The following is a 22,470-nucleotide window of genomic DNA, read 5'->3' on the forward strand; positions in this document are numbered from 1 at the left end:
GAACAGGCCGTAGGCGTGGCGCTTGAGGACTCCTCATAGCAATGGAATTTCATTTCCTTTTGACTTGTCTTGTTCTGCAGAGGTCATGTCATTTCTTCTTGGGGATACATCACTGACGGAGATTTTGAGGTCATTTTCCTAAAGCACAGATCCCTAGGCGAACAGAGAGAACTGCTGGGCTAACCGTCTTAAAAGGATTACTGAGATCTGTCCGCACCTTTCAACGAGTGGGAGGATAATAAAATCATTTCAGTATCTCAAGCTGACATGAAAAGAATTGCAGCACTTTGAAATGCATTTATTTTTCCCATTAGTTCTCATTTAATTCTGACCACATAATACAAGAGGCAGAACTAGATTTTAACAAACGTAGGAATTGAAGCTCTGCGGTTTAAACGACTTGCCAAGGTTCCTAAAGCTAATGTAAGGTAGAGATAAATTCGAAACAAGTCCTCTAAGTTCTAAACTCTTTCCACTGCCACAAAATAATGGCTTTCGTTGTGATCATGGTATAGAACATAAAATATTCTATCTAAAGTGACTAGATGAGGAAGGGTCTTACACAACTTGATATTCCATTATTTAGAAGGTGACTTGAGAAATGTATTAAATCCAATGTGAATTAACAATGACGACCTTGAAATCACATCTCTATTATAGTGCTTCCCACACTATTGTTACTATGTTTATCCAACTCTCATCAAACTGAGGTCCTGGAAGACAGGACGCTAGTTCTTAATCATTTTTGTATCTCTAGCTTCTGGTTTGATGAACACGTAATATCTATCAAATGACTGGATATTTGGGAACAAAAGGCAAGCTACTGTGACATCATCCCATCCAATTTTTAAGATTATTTATATTATATATTCTCATACCATGTAATCATCCAAAGCGCACATTCACAATATCATCATATAGCTGTGCTTTTATAATCACAATCAACTTTTTTTGTGAAAAATAACATATACAAAAAAGCAATAAATTTCAAAGCAAATGGCAACAATTAGTTGTAGAACAGTTTTCAGAGGTTGGTATGGGTCACACTTCCACAATTTTAGGTTTTTACTTCTAGCTGCTCTAAGACACTTGGAGATGAAAATAAATATCAATGTAATGAATGATTCAGCAATCATACTCATTTGTTAAACCCTACCTTCTCTGTATAACTACACCATCATCTTTGAGCTTTCTCCCACTCTCTAGGGGTATTTGGGCTATGTCCATTCTAACTTTTTCACGTTGGAGGGGGCTGTTGAAAATATGGGATGGGGGATGGAACCAGTTGATGTTCTGGAGAGGATGGCCCCTCTGCATTCAGGATTTATCTTGTCCAGGGACCCATCTGGAGGTTGTAGGTAACCCTAATGCACGGAACTTTGGTAGAATCTTATATATTTCCCTGGGCACTCTTAGGATTGGCAAGAATGATTTTGGTTAGGGTTTGGCAAGTTATGATAGGTAACGATGTCTAACTGAAGCTTAAGAGTGACCTCCAGAGTAGCCTCTCGACCTCTCTCAGCCACTGATACCTTATTTGTTACACTTCTTTTCCCTTTTGGTCAGAGTGGCATTGTTGGATCCCATCCGATTTCTCCTTACCAATCGATCCCCCCATTCTCCCCATTTCATTTGTAGCTCTTGAAGTTAGCTACAAATGAAAGCAGCAAACTGAAAAAACATTGCCTTCATCAAAGTACCTAGAAAGGCAAGCTGGAAAGACCCTGCTATTTCTATCAGACATATAACTCCATAGTTCCTTGCTTGACAAGAAAACCAAGATGTCTACAACGCCCACATGAGGCCCAGATTCCCTACTGGACTGAAACTTCTGGCTTCACAGTACTCTGACATCAACTTGCCTAAACCATTCAACTTATTCTTTGAACATACCCTCCAGCAGCTACATCTCTATCCTGGAAAGTCCTTGCTGCAATACTGTTTCTCTTTCGAAACATCATTCGAAAATTCTCAAGCGAATAAATAAGAGAAGGACAATCCCCAACTGCTTCCTGAGGCGCAGTGGTTTACTGGAGTTCAGGTTTGGTCAACAAAGAACCAGACGTCGGGTAGCAGAGCAGGGTGCCGCATTTCTCCCCAGTTTTCGCTGAACTAAGCATTCCTATCTTTTCAAGAGCTAAGGCAGCAGGGAGCTTTCTGGGCGTGCCCACCCCACTTCCCAACGCCTGGCATCTCAGTCTTCCCAATTCCTGTATCTTCGAAAACTCCCTTTCTGTGCAAAAAAACTCAGGAGTAAAGAAAGCGATCTTGCACAAGGTCATCATTTTTCATTAAAAGAACAAAAGAAAACGAAACACAAAAAAAATCACCCGGTACCCACCCTTTAGTCACCTCATTTTGCGGCGTGGACAACAATAGAGGACTACAACTCCCAGAGAGGAGCGCGCTCGTCCACTGCGAGTCGAGACCAATGGACGGCTGGTATATGACTGCCATCAACTAATCAGGGCCAGCGTGGATGAGGCTTTGTCTCCCGACCGCCGCGCGGGGCCGGTTCTCCCGCCTCCCAGCCGCCGCGCACGCGCGCCCCGCCCTGCCCGCCTTCCCTCCCTCTCCCTCCCCCCTCCTTCTTTCTCCCTCTCAAAGCCTTCCTGCTGCCGCGTTCGGACCTTGCTGCTCCAGCCTCCGGGCCACGAGCCATCCTGCCAGCTTGCGACCCGCGGAGGGAAAGATTCCATATCATTCTCTTGCCCCGCACACACTTTGAGGCGAGCAAAAAGTTAAAATAAATTTTAACCATGAGGGAAATCGTGCACATCCAGGCTGGTCAGTGTGGCAACCAGATCGGTGCCAAGGTAAGGATTTTAAATCTCTTTAACTGTATTTCTTTTGAGCAGGAAGAAGGAAAGCCTTAAATTATGAAGAATGATTGTGGGATATTCGTGCTCTCCATCCTTAAGCTGGGGGGGGGGAAGTTTTATACATATTTGTGGCTAGAATTTGCCTTTGGAAAATGGGGGATTATTTTTCTTGGCAGGCTCACTTTCGGAAAGGACCCTTCGGGTTTCGGGGGCGGGAAAACCGAGGAGTTGTAAAATTGCACTTAGAGGATCTCCTAACGGTCCGAGGACTGGGGAGCGAGATGCGGAAACCTCCCGAGACAAAGCGAGGCGAGCCTGCCCCATGTGCATCTCGCGCTCGCCCCCCCCCCCCCTTGGCGGGAGTTCCTAGGGCGAAGCCCGAGGGGGAAGGGGCGAGGCTGGGCGGGCAGCTGCAGAGGGCGTCTAGCCTAACTGGGGGTGGGGTGGGGTACAATGCGCCATGTGGACTGCTGCCCGGCCCCCTTAACAAAAGATAAGGGACCCCCGCACGGCTCCGGTCCCTGTAGTTTTAAGTGAATGAAAGGATAAAATGTACGTGATCAATTTTATTTCATTTTTCCTTAACGAGATCCTTTAACGGAGTGAACAGATAGGGAGAGGGTGGAAGAAAAGGAGGGAGCATGCCCGCTTAAAATAGCCGTAGGAGACTAAGTGGGAGAGGGGCAACCCTCCTTTAAAGCAAGAAAAAGAAACTTAGCGAAGGAATAAAATTCCAAGGCCTAGGGTTTTTTTTTTTTTTTTTTTTTGCGCGCGGTTACAGTGTAGCGGGGGAGGGGACGGGAGGAAGTGCCGCTGCTACGTTGTAGCAGAAGGGCGGGCCCGGCGGGGCGGGGCGCCCTAGGCGCGCGAGGACAATGCGGTCCTGCTGGCCCGCGGGGGCGCGCGAGCCCCAGCCGGGCGCCGCCCCACGCGCCCGTAATTCAAGCCCTTGGCCCCGCCTCTCCCACGCGCGACGCCTCCCATTGTCGGCGGCTAGACCCGCGCGTGCGCTGCAGTCACATGAAGGCCGAGTTGGGGGCCTGGGCTGCAGCTGCAGTTCTGCGTCCAGCGGCCCTTTGTTTGCTGCGTGGAGGGGCGGGGCCCGGCGGGGGCGGGGCTTACCTAGGCGGGTCCGCCTGCTCCCTCTCTCTTCCCCCACCCGGGTGCCTGATACCTCCGGGTCCTCTCAGTCCCACATCACTTTCCCCAAACCGTGAATGAGCTGAATAAAACACAGAAGCTGCAGCTTACCCCGGGGCTGTGGGTGTCTAGGGGAAGGGTGTGGCTGGGGGATTGAGGGGATGCCGGGCCCTCGTACAGCACCTACCATGGGCGCGACTGGAATTAAAATAGGGGAAAGAAGGTGATAGTTGGGATCTGAGCGGTTGTGGGCTCATTATTCTTAACCGGCAGTTCTGGGAGGTCATCAGCGATGAACACGGCATCGACCCTACCGGCACCTACCATGGGGACAGCGACCTGCAGCTGGATCGCATCTCCGTGTACTACAATGAAGCCACAGGTGAGAGAAGGTGCCCCGAAGGCTTGGGGTCCTATATTATCCTGCTTCATGTCTCCATTCCCGAGGAACCCCCTTTGGATGAATCCTCGTCCTTTGGAGACCTTTCATTTTGATTTCTTCCCCGTCTCCCACCTGGAACCAAAGCTTAGTTCTGCTGCCACCTGGTGGCAGGGTTTGGAATCACAAGTCTAGGTCTCAGGCTCTTTCCTAACCCTAATATGTTATTTATCTTCCCCACCTGCCAATTCTCATTCCTGTACTTTCTCCCCTATAGGTGGCAAGTATGTTCCTCGTGCTATCTTGGTGGATCTAGAACCTGGGACTATGGACTCTGTTCGCTCAGGTCCTTTTGGCCAGATCTTCAGACCAGACAACTTTGTTTTTGGTGAGTTGTTAGTAGATACCATCATATTCAATTTATTTAGGTGTGTGAAAATAGAAAAGGTTTGGAGGTAGTTGTAGTGGAGAGTTTTTAGAGAGTTATAAAATCTGAAGGAGGAGGGTAGTGGTGGTAACTGCCCTAACTAGTAAATTATGAGGATGGATACATTACAGCTGAGGGAGAAAGGAAATACATCTAAAGGAATTATTGTAAAAGATAAAAGGTAGATGTATGGTCACATAGCTTCCAAACCTTCTTAATTAAGCTTACCTCTGAACTCCTTTCCAGGTCAGTCTGGGGCAGGCAACAACTGGGCTAAGGGCCACTATACAGAGGGGGCCGAGCTGGTCGATTCGGTCCTGGATGTGGTGAGGAAGGAGGCCGAGAGCTGTGACTGCCTGCAAGGCTTCCAGCTGACCCACTCGCTGGGCGGGGGCACAGGCTCTGGAATGGGCACCTTGCTCATCAGCAAGATCCGTGAAGAGTATCCTGACCGTATCATGAACACCTTCAGCGTGGTTCCCTCACCCAAAGTGTCTGACACAGTGGTTGAGCCCTACAATGCCACCCTCTCGGTCCACCAGTTGGTAGAGAACACAGATGAGACCTACTGCATTGACAACGAAGCCCTCTACGACATCTGCTTCCGCACCCTCAAGCTGACCACACCAACCTATGGAGACCTGAACCACCTCGTCTCAGCCACCATGAGCGGTGTCACCACTTGCCTTCGCTTCCCTGGCCAGCTCAATGCTGACCTCCGTAAGCTGGCAGTCAATATGGTGCCCTTCCCCCGTCTCCACTTTTTCATGCCTGGCTTTGCCCCTCTGACCAGCCGTGGCAGCCAGCAGTACCGGGCTCTCACTGTGCCCGAACTCACCCAGCAGGTCTTCGACGCCAAGAACATGATGGCTGCCTGTGACCCCCGCCATGGCCGGTACCTCACTGTGGCTGCTGTCTTCCGCGGGCGGATGTCCATGAAGGAGGTGGATGAGCAGATGCTCAATGTGCAGAACAAGAATAGCAGCTACTTTGTGGAATGGATCCCCAACAATGTCAAGACGGCTGTCTGCGATATCCCACCCCGTGGCCTCAAGATGGCAGTCACCTTCATTGGCAATAGCACTGCCATCCAGGAGCTCTTCAAGCGCATCTCGGAGCAGTTCACTGCCATGTTCCGCCGAAAGGCCTTCCTCCACTGGTACACAGGTGAGGGCATGGACGAGATGGAGTTCACCGAGGCTGAGAGCAACATGAACGACCTCGTCTCCGAGTACCAGCAGTACCAGGATGCCACCGCAGAAGAGGAAGAGGATTTCGGTGAAGAGGCCGAAGAAGAGGCATAAGGCAGAACCCCATCACCTCAGGCTTAGTTTCTTCAGCCTTCTTCCTTGTCTGCTGCCCCTTTCCTCTCCCTCAGAATTTGCATTTTCTGCCTGGTTTTTTTTTTTTCTTTTTTTTTCCCTTTTGCAGGGGGGTGGTTCTTGAACAGTGCCTGACATATAGTAGGCACTCAATAAATAATTTGCTGTTTGTTGAATGTCTCTTCTCTCTTTCCACTCTGAGAAACCTAGATTTCTGCCATTCTGGGTAACCCTGTATTTTCTTCTGGTACCTACTTCTCCCATCTGTCTAGTTAATGATACTTTCTCTGCTCTTAAGTCATTTCTCCAAAATGCTGGGTCTAATGCGGATCCCATTTAGAACAAGGAAAGAGGGTGGGATTTTACATTCTAGAGCAATTTTGAGGACAGGAATCCAGGTTCTTCAATGATTACGTCATGATTTCCAGGTATTTCCCGTTTCCTGTGTCAGCTGCAGGGACGGTATTAACAGTATTATCCCCACTTTCAGTTTCCTTCCAGGCTGTATCCTAAGCTCTCAGTGCCCTTACAAAGGGTCTGCCCTACTCTGCCACTGGATTCCTTCCTTTATGTGGGCCACCAAGAGGGAAGAGATTGACCTTGATCCCTAATCCTCCAGAAGGCTTATCCCCGCTGTCCCTACCTTCTCTTACCCCAAAAAAGGAATTGCAGCCCTGACATGGAAAGGTGCTTGCTACCACCTAAGTGGTTGAGTCAATTTCCTGGAAGAGGTGATAGGACACCCTCCATCTTTTTGTAACATTTTTTGAGACTGCCTTCCCCCGTGTCCATCTTTAGTTTTCTTCATATTCTACAATTCAGATTTCTTTTTTTGTGTTGAACTTGCTGCTTTTTTTCATATTGAAAAGATGACATTGCCCCAAGAGCCAAAAATAAACGGGAATTGAAAAAGAAAAGTTGCAAGACGTGTACTCATTTAGGGAATGATTGTGGGTGGAGACATGGGGCCCAGGTTCACTTGTATAACTTTGCACACTGCTTTCTAAACCAGTGAGAAAATCACCATACTTATTGACCCTCCCCCTCCCCCATCCTTAGGACCCAAAACTACCAGTAGCTGGGGTAGGCATAGGCTCAGTGTATATGTACAGATGAAAAATAGAAATTGAGATAAATATCAAACACTACATTTGTAGCTCCCAGACAATCAGTAAAAACATCTCCAGGAAACGGGCTGAGGATTTCTGTCCCACCCAGACCTACTGAATCAGAAGCTGAGATTGGAGCCCAACAGTCTGAAGCTGCTTTAGTGAGTGCACCATTTCCAATCTGCAGCTCCTCCACGATCCCTTCAGGTTTTTATGGGCACCTATGGCTATGAATTCGTTTTCTCTTGTCAACCTAAGAGCCAAAGATGACTACCAGGGGGTGCTCTGCCCTCCCCTCCTCTACGTGATCCCATTCTGAAACATCCTGTATGTTCCACCTAATGCCACCTGCTTTTCAGTGCACAAAATAATGTTCTCAAAGCTTTCCCCTAGTCATTCTTTTTAATAATTCTAGGGACCACAGCAATTCTCAACATTTTTCCCACATCAGCATATTTTCCTAACCAGATTTTGGGAAACTTGACCTGTGTACAAGCCATTGCTTTTCTCCCATTCTAGAAAACTTCCTGGAATGCAAGAGAGCAAGCTACATTGTAGCATCAATTTTATATTGGTTCTGCTTTATTAAGTTATTTGAGTTATTTGTTCTTAAAGTATCCATACTTATTAACAGCAGTTTACTCAGCAAGTAGAGACCCCCCCCCCCCCCTTCAGTCTTGATCAGGAAAGAACTCTAGTCCTCAGGCTGAGACAGTCTAATTTAATTAGGAAGTGAAATTGGGTGAGATGGGGAAGGATCATCAGCAGGCTGGCGCTGGTCTCAGATGGGCAGTGTTGGCAGCGTTGGGCAGGGAAAGGGAGCAGCTGTCCCCCTCCACAGCCAGGCACGGGTGATTTGGCAAGGAGATATGAGGAGTGGGGTGCCAATGATGAAGGCATGCCCAGGGAGGCCACTGGGGTACATGAATCTGGGGACCATTCAGGCCACCTGGAGCAATGAGGATGGGCACCAGTGAGAGCTGGGGTTCAGGTTGCTCTCAAAGGCTTGTGGTTCACCTGGCAAAGAAGAACAGAGTATGCCACTCAGGAACCAGGTATTCTTAGGCCCCATTCATACAAATAAGCTGCAGGGAGGACACACAAGCCCTGGAGTCTTAATTCTTCCCAGTACTCTCACCCCACTCCTTTTACTTAAACAAAGCCATGAGGATCCACATATGACAAATAGCAAATCATTGAAGAGAGTGGAGGGGTCGAGAGCCCAGCTTGCTTAGACTCTCCTTAGAGCCCAATCTTCAACTGCAGGAGTCAAGGAGGCCTCAAGGAACCCAGCTTGAGGGTCACTGATAAGGTCCAATGCTTTCATATATTTAGCACATACTTAGTTCTTACTATGTGCCATCATTACTCTAAACACTTTGCAAATATTTTAATCCTTTTGGCAATTCAACAGGGTAGTTACTATTACCTGATTTTAAGGTGAGGAAACAGGTTAGGTACCTTTTTTTTCAAGGTCACAGTGCATACTCTGGAGCTAGGCATCTAACCCAAACAGTCTGGTTTCAGAGGCCATTCTCTGACCCTCTACCACGATCTACAGACGAATAAACTGAAGCACCAGGAGGGGCAGTGATGTGCCTTGGGATTAATTCCCAACAGTGCTGCAATTAGTTCCTTCTACCCAGGCTGGGGGCTGGGGATGATGGCAAGCATAGGCTCCAGAAACTGCTTGGTTCGCTAGGGTATGACCTGGGGTAAGTTAGCCTGTCATATCAGTTTCTTTACTTTTGTAAAATACTATATACCCTAAGGGTAGTTTTGATGGGGGGAAAAAAATTAAACCATCTATGTAGAAGCTCAGCCCTGCGTCTGGCACACAGAAGATGCTTCATATATATCAGTGATGCCAGGTCTCCTGGGTGCTGGGCCAGTGCTGGGCCCGCTAAGCCACATGAAACAGGAACCTGGCAATTCTGTTCCACTGTCCCCAGAGACCAGTCCCCTCACCTGGGAAATGCTGACACCTGTGAGTCTCTCCACATTTTCTGGCAGGCGGCTTAGGATGTCCAGTACTTCTCCAGTCACTTTGGCTGCTCCCACAGTTCCACTCCCACTGGACACCAGTGTGATCTTGTTGGCTGAGGTCAAGGGACCACTGATCTCCTCTGCCACCTGGTAGGGAGGATGCCTGTTCATCCCCGTGATCTGACCATGCCCCTTGCCACACTCCTTAGCCTGGGTTTTAAGACCCTTTTCCTATTGATCATCTTTCCTCACTTTAGTCATTGGCATAAAATTCCCACCCCGTTTATGATTCTTGGCTGATTCTCCCCAAGCCCCTCATTTCACCCTAGCCCAGTCCCCAGTTTTGGTTCCTCCCCTTCCGGTGCCCACATGACCCCCACACCTGGGGCAGCTTCTCCAGCAGCATGTCCAGCTGAGCGGCCTCTTGGTACAGCTGGAACGCTTCTGCTTTCTTGGCCATCTGTTCGGCCTCTGCCCGGGCTCGGGCCCCGATGGCAAAGGCCTCAGCTTCCCCACGCATCTGTGGAGGGTAGGGGATACCTCCTGTGGTATTGGTACTGGTTAAGGACAAGAAACTCTAGCTTATGCAGCAATCTCACTCTGTCCCTAAGCCAGCAAGGGCCACCTTCCAACTCACCCGCACAGATTCTGCTTCTGCCTCCGCCTGCATAATCATCTGGGACCTAGGGAGAGAAGGAAAGTGGAGGGAGGAAGGAGTCTGGATCCCAGGAGAAAGGTCTAGGGATAGGTCACAGGGGGTCTTGTAAGCTCAGTTCCAGAGGAATCCAGGTGAAGGCCTCAGCTTTTCAAATGGGGGTGCCCAGGTGGTGAAGGAGCCAGGGGTGGGGTCAGGGAAAGGGGTGCTTACTTCTCTGCCTCGGCTAGGCGCTCCAGCCGGTAGCGCTCAGCTTCGGCGGGCTTCCGCACGCGGGCCTCCAGTTCCTTCTCCCGGCGGGCGATCTCCTGCTCCTGCACTGCCACCTGCTGGGCCCGCTCCACCACTTGCACCTGAACCCGCTGCTCCTCGATCTGCTGCTTAGTCTTGGCCACCTGGATGGGAGGGGCACTCAGCGTGAGAGCAGAAGAGCAAGTAGGCAGGTACCTGAGGGAAAGGCCTAGGCGAGAGCTCCAAGTTGGGATATAGAAATAGGAGCAGGTTTATGAAGATTGCTCACCACCAGTCCAGTGGCCAGGGTGGGGGAATGGGGGTGGGGGGTGGGGAAGGGAAGGTGGCCGGATGATACTTCCCAGGGTCTATATCAAAGAGGGCTGTTTGCCAGGCACCCTCAGCATCAGAGCTGGAAGGGACTGAGACTGGTCCCTGTTCTCCCCCAGGCCAGGTAAGGGGTCTCCCTGGTGAGCTCCCATATTACACTGTCTCCACACGTCTCTCCCTTTAGAGTCTAAGCACCTTGAGGGACTGACCACAACCTATCCATCTCCTCCCTCCACAGTCTCGCTCAAATGCATTCACTTCTCCCCATCTCCACTGTCACAACCTTAGTCCAAGTTGCCTTCATCACTAGCCCTGAGTACAACAACAGCCTCTACTGACTTCACTAACTTTTTCCCCCCCAAGGCATGTATTTTCTTCATTTACATCTTTTGCATATGGTATAAATGCAAAAGGAAAAGGTAAATAGCAAAAAGGCTTCCTCACACCTCTTTCCCCAGGCCACCAGAAGCAAACGCTGAGACCCGTGTTTGTGCATCCTTCCAGGGATACTCTAAGCGGCTACGAGGATGTATATATAGAGAATTTCTCTTACATAGGGAGATTTTATACACTATTCCTTGTAGCATACAGGAATCAGAAGGCTCTTGCCAAGATGCTGGTGAGGAGGGGCATCGGGTGAGGGACACATCTTTTTTTTTTTGCATTAAAAAATATTTATTTATGGCCAGGTTCTGTCCTTAGTGCTAGAGATAAACAGTGAACATGACAGCAAAGTTCTTTGTTCTCAGAGAGATGAACAACAAATAAAAGTATTAAATACATAAATGTGATCATTTCAGAGAGCAGTAAGTTCCATATAGAAAATAAACCAGAAAATTGGGAAGGAAAGTGATTGCGGTAGGGATTGGAAGAGGAGGGAAGGGCTGTTCAAGGCGAGGTGGACAGGACGTCTCTCTGGGGAGGTGACAATGATGAGGACAAGCCAGGCAAGAGCAGGCTGGAGAAACAAGCAGGTCCAGGAGGTCACAAAAACTTCAAATTCTTTGCAGAGCCATGAGAGGTCATCAGAAAGTTCCAAGCAGGGAAATGATGTGAGCTGACTTATGATTTTAAAAGGTGATTTGGATCTGGGCAGTACAATGGTGGCTCAGTGGCAAGAAATCTTGCCTGCCAAGCAGGAGACCCAGGCTCGATTCCCAGAGTCTGCCCATGTGAAAATAAAAAAGGTCATCTGGATTCTAAACCTATCTTTTCTGTCTCATTTCTCAGGCTTAGCCATGCACCATCACCCCTGTCAATGCAAGTGATGTTTCCCCTGACTCCCACCAGCCCATCTGTCCACTCTGGGGGAAGGATGACTCTGGGAAATGGTACCCGGCACTATCCTAGACCCAAAATCTTCAAACCTGTTACCAACTGGAATAGTTGCCTTCTACACCGGTGTGCAGCCATCGTGGTGCTATGATCCTCTCCCTTGATCTTGGGGATCCCTCTGCCTCGCTCCTGTGCTGGGTCTCCTATTTCTGTGACCCATCTTTTTTGGGGGGGGGGGTTTAGGCTCAGTTTGGTGAAGCTCAACCTCCAGTAGCTTCCTTAGAATATGTGGACAATACATTTTTTGAGTTCTTGTTTTTCTCAGATCTTTATTCTACCCTCCTACTTGAATGACAATGAAGCTGGGTATAGGCTGCTGTGATGGAACTGATTTTCCATCAGAATTTTGAAGGTCTTGGAGCTTCCATGATTTTCTAACTTCTTGAGAAGTCTAAAGTCATTTGATGCTTAATCCTTGGTTTCACATCTATGCTTTCTCTTTTTATATTTTATATTTTCTCTTCATCCTCAGTATTCTGAACTTTCACAAGGATCTATTTCAATATAGAGCTTTTTCATTGACTGTATTGGGCACTGGTGGGCATTTCAATCTAGAAACTTGGATGGCCTTCAGAACAACAATTTTTAAAAATTGTTTCACTGGTGATCACCTCCCATCTTTTTTTTTATTATTATTATTCCGTTAGATCTCCTGGACTGCTTCTAATATTCTTTTCTCTGTAAGTTTTCCATCTGTCTTTTTGTTCTCTTTTCTGGGAAATTAGAATTTCTTTTCCAATGCAAGTTTTTATTTTCCATTTCTGACATCTTATTTGCTACGATCTCCTTTTGTATTCAGTTCCATGTTCTGATTTCCTGGATGTGAACTCTTCTTCACCTCACTAGGATAATAATGGGATTTTACTTATTTAAGCTTCCTTCTCTATATATATAGTATGTACCCTTCAAATCACTTTACTGTTTGTGTTTGGTCTCAGACTTCCATGTTGGGAGGATTCCATATGTATCAGGTGATCCTCGGTTGTCTGCTCAAGTCAAGGAGGTCTAAAACACTAAAAGGGAGGTCTGGGGTTGTGGTGGGGCTTGTTGACTTTGACTCTAGGGTGACCTGGGCAGGACATTTCCTGGAGGACACCCTGATGCAGAATCTTTAGGTTTTTCATTTTGGATTGATCGTGTCTCCCACAACAGTCTTCTGATCTCTTTGGAGAATGGAGGGTCTGGGAGCTGAGTAGGGTGAGGGATAGAGGAGGCTGTCAGCATTTAGTTTTCAGTAGATATAGGGTCACTTCATACCTCTGTTACTGGCTGGCCCCACGTCACATCTGCTGGTTTATACTCTTCAGCATGACAGCGGGGCAGGAGAGGGACCCTAAGCCAGAGAGGGGATCTGAGAAGTCACTTTTCACTTGTTCCTGCTTATTTCACCAGGGTTCCAGAGGCACCTGGTGCTGCCAGCTCCTGAGCCTCAGAGCATTTCATCGTTTTCCTCCCTGCATGTTTCTCCCCTCTGCAGGCTTAGAGTTTGGCTGTCTCTGACCCGCTCACTTAATTACCCTTGTTTTCTCCTTCCAAATTGATGATGCTATGGCATCTGCTCCTATTCTCTCCATCTTTATGTTTGACTTATTTTTTTAATTGCTCCATGTGGTTTTAGCGAAGTTTTAAGAGGGAGTACAATTAGCTCCATTTATTCAATCCATCATCTACAAAAAAGCTTCCAGCTGACCTCTCTGCTTCCTCTCTTCTCCTTTCACAATCCATTTTCTCCAGGGCAGTCAGACTGATCTTTGTAAAAATATAAAGTAGACCATGGCACCTCCCTGCTTAAAATTCTCCAACAGCTTCCTATTATGCTTTAAATTCTTTCCTAAGTTTCCATGATGGCCAACCAAACCCTGATGATTTGATCCTCCTACCTCTCCTCACTAACAGCACAATGATCACACCAGATCAGAAACCTCCCCTCTGTTCCTAGAACGTATCAAGCTCTTTACTACCTCAGGGCCTTTGCACTTGCTGGTTCCTCTACTTAGCCATTAGTCACACATAGCTATATAAATTAATTAGACCTAACTAAATTTTAAAATGCAGTTCTCAGTTACATTAGTACATTCCAAGTGCTAACTTCACAGCACAGATATAGAACATTTCCATCACTGCAGAAAGTTCTTTTGGCCAGCACTAGCTTTGATCCACAACTCTTTACATATCGTTGGCTCCTTCTCATCTTCAGGTTTCATCTCAGATATCACTTTCTCACAGAAGCTTTCTCCTACCACCCCCAAATCTAATACAAGCCCCCCTGCCCCCACCCCACTGTTATTCATATCACCCTGTTATTTCTCTCATTGCACTTAAACACAATAATTACAGCCTGTAATGGTTATTTACTTGCTTTATAGCTGTGCTATACAGTAAGCTCCAGGACAGCAGAACCCTTTCTGCGTCATTTATTCCTAATCCTCCCCTCCAGTACATCGTCTGGCACATAGTGAGTCACTGATACCAACTGAACAGACCTCCAAACAGCCCAGTCCCTTGATTTTGCAGACAAGGAAAGCTACGTGCAGAAAATTCAGGACTTCAGAGTCTCACAGCAAGCAGTGAGTAAGTCAATACTTCTCAAATCCCAAGGCACACATGAATCACATAGAGATTTTGTTAAAATGCAGATTCTGATTCAGGAGGACTAGGCTGGGCCTGAGACCGAATTTCTCACAAGCTCTCTGGTGATACCAATGGTGCTCCAGGCAGACCACACTTTAAGCAGTGAGGCACCTTGCCACACTCCCTCACTCACTCACTCACTCAGCAAGGCACCCAGGAATTTAACACTATAATGAAGGCTGTTTTGCTCCTCATTAGGTTTTCAGTGTTTACTAACTAACTCTTAGCAGAAACTAATTTCATAACATGACTACTCTTTGAGTAATGGTCTCAAAGTACCTTCTGGCAATACCAAGGATACTGCACATCTCACTCGGAAGGAGTCAATGCACACATCCATGTTTTGCTTCCTCTTAGCCTTTTTTAGTCATCAGGGCTGCTGCTAGCCCAGGGAATACCTTTGTGCAAACCAGAAAAGGCATCATTTCCTCTGGGTGGATGCAGACTCATGCCAGGATGCACAGCTTGGTGAGTGGAGCACAGGCTGGATTTCAGTTCTGCTTCACCCTCCCAGCCAGATGCCCTTGTGTAGGGCACAACCTGCCCCAAACATGGGATCTACACTATCGATCATATCCCTTTCTGAGCCCTTTCTTTTTTTTTCCAGCTGAAGCATTTTTAAGTTTTTAAAATCTCTCCCCATTTGGGAGTGTTGGGTCAGAAACAGAAAGAGAAAATGAGAGAACATGAAATAGAATGAATATGAAAAATAATGGTGGTCTGAGATGAAGGGCCTAAGAGGGAGGGGGAAAGGGAAAATCCAGCCTAGCCATGTGCCCTGTGTGGTGGCTCTGACCTGCAGCTGATAAGCCAGGTCCGCCTGGGCCCGGCGGGTGTTGACCTCGATGTCATAGGCAGCCTTCTTCAGCTCATAGTCCCTCTGCGCCTTGGCCATCTCGATCTCACTGAGGTACTGAGCAGACACCTTTTCCTGCTTGGCCTTGGCCTCCTGTCCAGGCAGAGAACAGACGGCAAAAGTCCACATAGGAGATGAAGGTGACAAAGGTGAGAGCCTACTCCCCCCTACCCTTGCCTCTCCTATTTCTGCTGCCCATCCACCTCTATCAGCCCGTTTGGTTGTGCTGCCTCCATCACCTCCTCTCCTATCAGATGCCCAACAAGCCCGTGGAGTCCAAGCAACACCCATGTCTCTCACCCGGATCCCAGCATCTCTCTTGGCCTCTGCTTCCCCAATTCGAGCATCTTTCTGGACCTGAGCTGTTCGAGCCTTCCCCAAGGAGTGCAAATAATCCTGTAGGAGAGAAGCAGAAACCAAAGTCCCTGGGAGGGTAAATGAGATGGGAGCAGGGAAGCAGGGTAGGTTGACTGCCTAGATTTACCTGGTCATCATGAATGTCCTTCAGAGTGTAGCTAACCACGCTGATGCCCATGTTGACCAGGTCTGAGGAGGCCACTTTGAAAACTTGCTCTGAGAATTTCTGCCTGTCCTTGTAGATCTCCTAGGATAAGAGGATGGTATGAGGAAGGAGCTTTAAGTGCTCAGACCCTCTGGCTACTGTTCCCCATAGACTCTCCTGGACCTTAGGCCCCATTCTTTCAAGCATCCTTTCCAGATCTTTCCCTGCCCCCAGGCCCACCTCCACAGTCATGTGGGCCATGATTGCCCTCTGGTGGCCCTCCAGCGTCTCCAGTGCAATGTGGGCAATCTCAGCCTCCGTCTTCCCCAGGAACATCTGACAGGCAGCTGCCAACATCTCCTTGTTCTGCCCCTGAATTTTCACCTGTAGCCAGAATGAGTGAGGGAGTTGTGGTACTCCTCATGAAGTCAGGGATGCAGCAGGGAGAGAAGAGGAAGCCCTCTAAGAGAAGCATCTTCCAGCTCAGGGAGAGAAGGGAGGAGGGGTTAAGTAACTTGGGGGTGCCTAGAGAAGGTGAGATTAGCAGAGAGATGTCTCTGTAGGCAAGGGCTGGGAAGGCCATGGACAGATAACTCTCAATGTCTGGGGAGAGAGAGAAGATGGTGGGGAAGTGGATTTCGGGGGAAAGGCTCTGAAAGCCTCACCTGGGCAATGCCAGTGACTGAGATGGGGACCCCGTGGCGAGTATAAACCTTTTCACTCTTGACATTGAGGGTCAGTGTGTTGAGGGAGATCCTAGGGGAAAAAGAAGGTGCAGACAGTAAGAAAAGGAGAAAAGAGAGAAAACTGAGGTTCTGTTTTCCTGGTTTTCTTCTCACCTACCTCTGGATTTGCTGGATGCAGGGCAGGACAAAGACACGACCTCCAGCCACCATGACTGGGGGACTTCGGCAGAAACCTGCAAGGCCAGGAGCAGTGAATGGTGGTGGTGGCCAAGTGTGAGCTGGGGCTAAAGGGCTAAGAAAGTGGGGGCAGGAACAACCCATGAGAGGGATTCTGGGAGCTGGTGGGGAGGCAGCCTGAGCCTTGGAAGGGCAGTGGCTGGGAATCACAAATGGGTGGTATGTGGGCATCAGGGTGCACGAGGCTTGGCGCTGGGAGCTAAACAGGAGAGAGAAGGGGCAGAGGCCAGCCTAGCAGGGGGTTCGGGAGCCCCTGGCCGGGGAAAGAACAGTACTTACCCGAGACCACCATGGCCTCATTTGGGCCACAGGTGAAAAACATGATTCAGGGTGGAACTGGAGAAGAGGGAGAGAGAGTCTTTGCAGATGGGTGAGAGAGCGCCTTTCCCTTCCCTTGTCATCACACCGGGGCTGCACCCACCACAGCTCTATTCTTTCCGCACCTACAGACCCGCTAAAGCTTTTCCTTGTGCAATCACGCAGATCCCCAACGACACCTCTCTGACCTGCTGACGGCCACTCCCTCCCTCGCCGCGTCCCCGCCTTCAGTGCTGACGGTTTCCCTCTATCAGATACAGCATTTCGGCGAATAGAGCTTCTCAGACCGTTTTCAGACCTCCTCCGCAGCCCCACACCCTTATCTCCCGTCCCCACTCACCTCCCCGCACGCGGGCCGGGATCCTGGGAGGGACGGGGGCGCGCGGGGGCGCAGGAGAGCCACGCAGGGTAGGTGAGCGCGCTGGTCTGGCCACAAGCTGGGCCTGCGCCCCCCAGGCGGCCGCACCCTGCTGCTGCGGCAGAAGCGATCCCGCCCCACGCAGCCGGGACCAACCCCACCTCGGCCCGCCCCTTTCCCGGCAGGCTCCGCTCGAGTCCGCGGTGTGCGCACGGCTTGGGCTGCCCTGCGAGCCCCGGGTGGCCTCCCAGCGTCCCCGCAGTACACCGCCTCCCTTCCCGAGCCGGAAGACCAGCCCGGGCTCCTCCCCGGGACTCGGGACATGACCTCCATGGGTAGCAGCGTCCGGCACCCCTGTGGGGAGAAGGGGGGGTTGCCTCATCTCGGATTAGTCCCGCGCTAACTGGGAAAACCGCAGCCTGGGCAACCGACTACTGCATCCGGCGACCGGATGCTGGGGCGGGAGGAGGGGGCGGAGCGCCGCCTGGGACTTTTGGCCGCTAGTCCCTCCGGCGGGGCCTTAGCGCCTAAAGGCTAGGAGGGAATGGGGAGTTGCCGCTCGCAAAGACAAACGCCAAAGACTGCTGACAGTAAATCAAGTTTATTTGTGTTCACAGAACATACACGGCGACCCCGGCAGCGGCCCCCTGACAGCCCACCGACCCCGGACCCCGCAGCCAACCCCTTGGGGGCGACTGCGGGGAGATCGAAGGCCACGGACCTTACCCCAAACGGTCCGCCAGGGCCTCACACAGTAGGCCCCACGGAGTTGAGATGTTGGAAGACGGAGAGTGTCAGCCCCTAAACCTAAGACCCACCACCAGCCTAGACTCCCAGCCCGGAAGCCTTCCCGGACCCGGTCTCTCTACTCCCCTTCCCGAGTCCCAGGTGCCCTCCCTCCACCCATCCCGCAATGCTCCATAAATACCTAGCGATCTGCATCTGCACTGGGGGGGCACATCTCTACTCTTGCATAAGTTAAAATAAATATTACGTACACCCCTCCATCACCTAAAGGGACGTACATAAATACATATAAATATTAATTAGGAGCAATGAAAAATAAATTAACGACGGTCTTCTTCCCCACAGGCCTAACCTAAGCGTGTCAGTGCCGAAATCCCGCCCCAGGCATCCGCCGGCACCTCGGTTTTAGTGTTCTGAGTTTGATTTACCACGCGAGTCCCAGTTTGGGATATGCCCTCGCGCACCAGGTACACTTGGCGTTTCTCTGGATTTTCAGTTTCGTTTTTGAGGGGAGGAAGGGGAGCGTGTCCACGGCTAGAAGGCGGCCGGGTGTTGCTGGAGAAAAGTGCTGAGGTCCAGAGCGTAGTCCGAGGGCTCCGAGGTCACATTAAGAGACTCGAAGACGAGGGGCGCAGGAGTGGGCGCGGGGGACACAGGGCTGGGTACGTCCTCGGGTGCCACGGTCGCCGGCACCCCCTCTTCAGCCATCAGGATCTGACAGAAGATGATAGCGAGTAGGAGGAAGAGGAGCCTTTTGGCAGGGTTCGAGTCCTCGACTGGCAGCTGGCGTCGAACCTGGGGGGAGAGAAGAAAGGGGACAGGTCAGGGCAGGGGGCTCCCGGGCGTATGGCTGTTCCCCCACGACGGCTGCCCACTTCGGCGACACTCACCACGCGAGGGTAAAGAACCCTGCGGCTGCGCTTGCGGTGCCCGCGAGAGGCGCTGGGGCGCGAGGCAGGGGCCTCTGCGGGCTCCGGCAGCGGGTCGAAGGTAAAGATTTCGGGACCGGAGCCCCTCCTGGGTCCCGGGCTGGTGGTGGCGACGGGAGTCGGGGCCCGCACGACGGTCATGGTAGGAAAGGTGCTGCGGGAGCGACACATGGCGAGCCAAGCGAGCAGAAGGCGAAGTGAGGGACCGCGGCGGGGCAGAGGTAGTTAAGTCCGCGGGAGAAACTGGGCGGGCCTTCCTCAACTCCTCCTCTCGCAGCGGGGGAGCGGCTTGTCAGGAGCCATCTGGAAATTCCGACGATTAAACAAATGGGGGTGTGGGGGTGTGGGGTGGGGACTTCACCAGTACAATCCAAGGCACAGAGGTGTGTGAGCTGTGAGTGGGGGTGGGGCGGGACGGCGTGCACATGTTGGGACTTGTAGCACCTGAAAGATGGACCCAAAGACCTGCTTGGGTGATGGTTCAGGCACGCCCGGTTTAGGCTCCATCAGGAAGGTTAGGCAGGAGGGCTTACAGGAGAAAGTCCGGCTTTTAAAGCGTGAAAGATACCCGTGCACACTCACACGCTTGTAGGTACACACAGAAAACACACACCCCAACCTAGACGGGCCAGCCTTTCCAAAACATCAGCTAGTTCCATCTCCCTACCCTTTATTATTGACAGCCCTTCCCACATGAACAAAGTTAGAATAGCCATAGCCTACAACCTCCAGATGGGTCCCTGGACCTGATAAGTCTTGAAATGCAGAGAACCCAGCCCTTCCAGAACATCAACTAGTTCCATCCCCCTATCCCCTATTATTGACAGCCTCTCCCAGTGTGAAAAAGCTAGAATGGGCATAGCTCAAATACCCCTAAAGAATGGGAGAAAGATCAAAGTTGATGATGGAGTTATACAGAAAAGGTAGGGTTTAACAAATGAGTATGAGTGCTGAATTGTTATATTGATACTTCTTTTAGTCTCCAGTATCTTAGAGCAGCTAGACGTAAAAACCAAAAATTGTGGAATTGTAACCCATACCAAACTCTGAAATCTGTTCTACAACTAGTTGTTGTGCTGTGCTTTGAAATATATTGCTTCTTTGTATATATGTTATTTTTGACAAAAAAAAAGGAAAAAAGATGATAAAAAAATATGTATATTCCTTCTGGCCTCCAATGTTCTGGAGCAGCTAGAGGGAAAAGTCTGAAATGATGGTATGGCAGCCCATGACAAAATCTGGGCTCTTTGTCCTGTAACTATTTGTTGAAGAGTGCTTTGAAAACGATTGCTTTTTCCGTTCTTTGCTTTATATATATGTTATATTATACAATAAAAAAGTTAAAAAAGTAAAGAAAACACACACCCCAAAAAGGAAAGGCACTGCAGAAACAGTCAAGGAGACCAAGAGAAGTGAACACACTAGCACATGCAGGCACAGCCGTTGCCTGCCTTGGCACACATGAAAATGCATTCATACATATTCACATACACACAACATGCACACACAGCAAAGAGGCAGAGATGGCACAAGAGACAACTTGGCACAGCTACCCACTTAGGTGTGAGTAGAAATGTTCACACAAAGACTGTTACAGAGGAACCACAAAATAAAAGACTAAGAGGTCATTGGTCACATGGATTTGCCCCATGTATAGATCAAACAACAGAATTCATGTGAAGAACTTTTTAAACTGTGAGGCATTATACAAATATGGTAGCAATGGTAGTGATTCCATTTATTTTCATAACTGTTTTGACACAGTTGCTCATTGGACACAGAATTTGACACCTTCTGAGTATCTACCTGTGCCAGGTATCCTGTTAAATGTACTGTGGAGAGTACAGAGGTCAGTTATCCATGTATGTGCTGCTGAGTGGGGTGGGCTAGACAAAACTGTCACCTCAGCCTTGAGGGTCTTACCTTTCAGCCTGGGGAGGGGACTGTGACCAGGCACAATCTCTCAAGGGTCCTAAGAAAACTTAAGACTAAGTGTTAAACTTAAAAACTAAGGTCTAAGAAAACTTAAGACTAAGCCCCCCACCCCCACCCCAGTTACTGTTCACATTCTTTCTAATCGATCAAGGGGTCTTCAGAGAAGAGTTGCATTTGAGAGGACCTTGAATAGTGGGTGGGGTATCACAAATACAAATGTGTAGGATGAATTGCTGAGAAAGAAAATAGAGTCAGCAAAGGCCTTGAGCTGGAAAAATACAGGGTGTGTTTGGGAATTTGCAAGAAAAACAATCTCAAAGTAAGTTTCCCGTAAAGGGGTAGTGGGAAGAAATAATGGCTGGAAAGCTGTGGGGCAGAGTTGGGAGAGCTTAGCTGCCAGGCCAGGAGGCTGAGTTTGACTTTAGACAGTGAAGCTTGTGGGCTGGAGGATGATAGTAAAAGGAGGGCAGCTTCCCCTGGGGGCTGACTGAGATGAGGAGATGTCCTTGGTAGGGGAGAGCCTGAGGTGGGAGCCTGGAGGCTATTGGAGTGGTTCAGGTAGAAGGCACCAAAGACCTGAAGTCCTTGGTTGAGGGAAGCAAGAGAAGGCATGGCTTCTAAGAGACATTTCTAGCATAAGATCACCAGGATTTCGCAATTGGATAGATATCATAAGGGGCAGGGAGTATGGGGGGTGCTGGCAGCAAGAGGATAAAGGGATCAAAGATGACTCTGGGATTTGAAGTACATGGGCTTAGGCCTTTATACCATCATATCATGCCTCGAGTGTAAGATGATGATATGTCAGATCTCTTCTAGAGGCGTGTGGTTGCACACGCCATTAAACCCTTGCGTTATAGTAGTTGCTCAATAATCTTGTTAAATGAAAGATGAAAATGCAGAACTGTAAGTGCTAGAACTAAAAATGCACAACTATAAAAGCTTTTGAAACATGGGTACATGCCTCTAAACCCCACATACAAATTGACAACGTCTTGAAGAAAGCTGAGACAATTCTTAGGCAGACACCAAACTAAAAACACGGACGGGCATTTTCCAACCAAGGATGTGTGGGGATGCAAATAAAGGGAAAGCCCCATGATTAGGCTTGAAATGGATCTGTTATTACTGTTTCTTGCTTCTTAGGCCTATATGTCACTTCAGTTTACACCCGCCACTCCTGTCTAAACACACAGGACACCACCCACGTTATACCCTCCTCCACGAACAAAGACACATAACTTTCTCACATGTGCCTTTCACACATGCCATCATACTTTTTTCTTTTTAATTTTTATCATGGTAATAGATACATGATAAAACCTTTCCTATTTTAATCACTTTAGAGGATACAATTTAGTGGTGTTAATTACACTTGCAATGTTGTGCTACTGCCACCATTCAATTACCAAAATATGCCATCATCCTTACATGTACACTGAGAGCACAGCTAGCTGCACACCCGCCTACATCCTGATTCCAAAGCAACTCACACACATGCACACAACACAGTGACCAACATGGGTTGGCTACTT

At 49.2% G+C, this 22,470-nt stretch overlaps 3 protein-coding genes and 1 long non-coding RNA gene across 5 annotated transcripts; 2 read left to right on the plus strand and 2 right to left on the minus strand.

The window, feature by feature from the left end:
• The first annotated feature begins 2,578 nt into the window (after positions 1–2,578).
• TUBB (tubulin beta class I) lies at positions 2,579–6,266 on the plus strand. Its single transcript, XM_077161242.1, has 4 exons — positions 2,579–2,816; positions 4,236–4,344; positions 4,619–4,729; positions 5,015–6,266. Exons 1-4 carry the CDS (start codon positions 2,760–2,762, stop codon positions 6,070–6,072), a joined length of 1,335 nt encoding a protein of 444 aa, XP_077017357.1. The 5' UTR covers positions 2,579–2,759; the 3' UTR covers positions 6,073–6,266.
• A 1,637-nt stretch (positions 6,267–7,903) lies between these two features.
• On the minus strand, positions 7,904–17,789 carry FLOT1 (flotillin 1). 2 transcript variants are annotated; one of them, XM_077161243.1, is made up of 13 exons: positions 17,307–17,439; positions 16,928–16,984; positions 16,569–16,644; positions 16,391–16,481; positions 15,966–16,109; positions 15,708–15,827; positions 15,524–15,619; positions 15,164–15,316; positions 10,054–10,235; positions 9,823–9,868; positions 9,568–9,705; positions 9,168–9,332; positions 7,904–8,216 (listed from the first exon to the last, which is right to left on the minus strand). In XM_077161243.1, the coding sequence occupies exons 2-13, from the start codon at positions 16,968–16,970 to the stop codon at positions 8,187–8,189; spliced, it is 1,284 nt and encodes a 427-aa protein (XP_077017358.1). In that variant the 5' UTR covers positions 16,971–16,984; positions 17,307–17,439; the 3' UTR covers positions 7,904–8,186. The 2 variants fall into 2 exon arrangements, with proteins under 2 accessions (XP_077017358.1, XP_077017359.1); XM_077161244.1 differs by lacking the exons at positions 15,966–16,109; positions 16,391–16,481; positions 16,569–16,644; positions 16,928–16,984 and having other exon boundaries at positions 17,307–17,789.
• Positions 17,517–18,331, plus strand: LOC143684357 (uncharacterized). Its single transcript, XR_013175999.1, has 2 exons — positions 17,517–17,659; positions 17,942–18,331. It is a non-coding gene; the product is annotated as an uncharacterized LOC143684357 (long non-coding RNA).
• Positions 17,910–19,290, minus strand: IER3 (immediate early response 3). Its single transcript, XM_077161245.1, has 2 exons — positions 18,962–19,290; positions 17,910–18,866 (listed from the first exon to the last, which is right to left on the minus strand). Exons 1-2 carry the CDS (start codon positions 19,169–19,171, stop codon positions 18,606–18,608), a joined length of 471 nt encoding a protein of 156 aa, XP_077017360.1. The 5' UTR covers positions 19,172–19,290; the 3' UTR covers positions 17,910–18,605.
• Positions 19,291–22,470: the final 3,180 nt, after the last annotated feature.

Source organism: Tamandua tetradactyla, chromosome 5 (genome assembly GCF_023851605.1).
Source record: "Tamandua tetradactyla isolate mTamTet1 chromosome 5, mTamTet1.pri, whole genome shotgun sequence".
In the NCBI taxonomy this organism is placed as follows: Eukaryota; Metazoa; Chordata; class Mammalia; order Pilosa; family Myrmecophagidae; genus Tamandua; species Tamandua tetradactyla.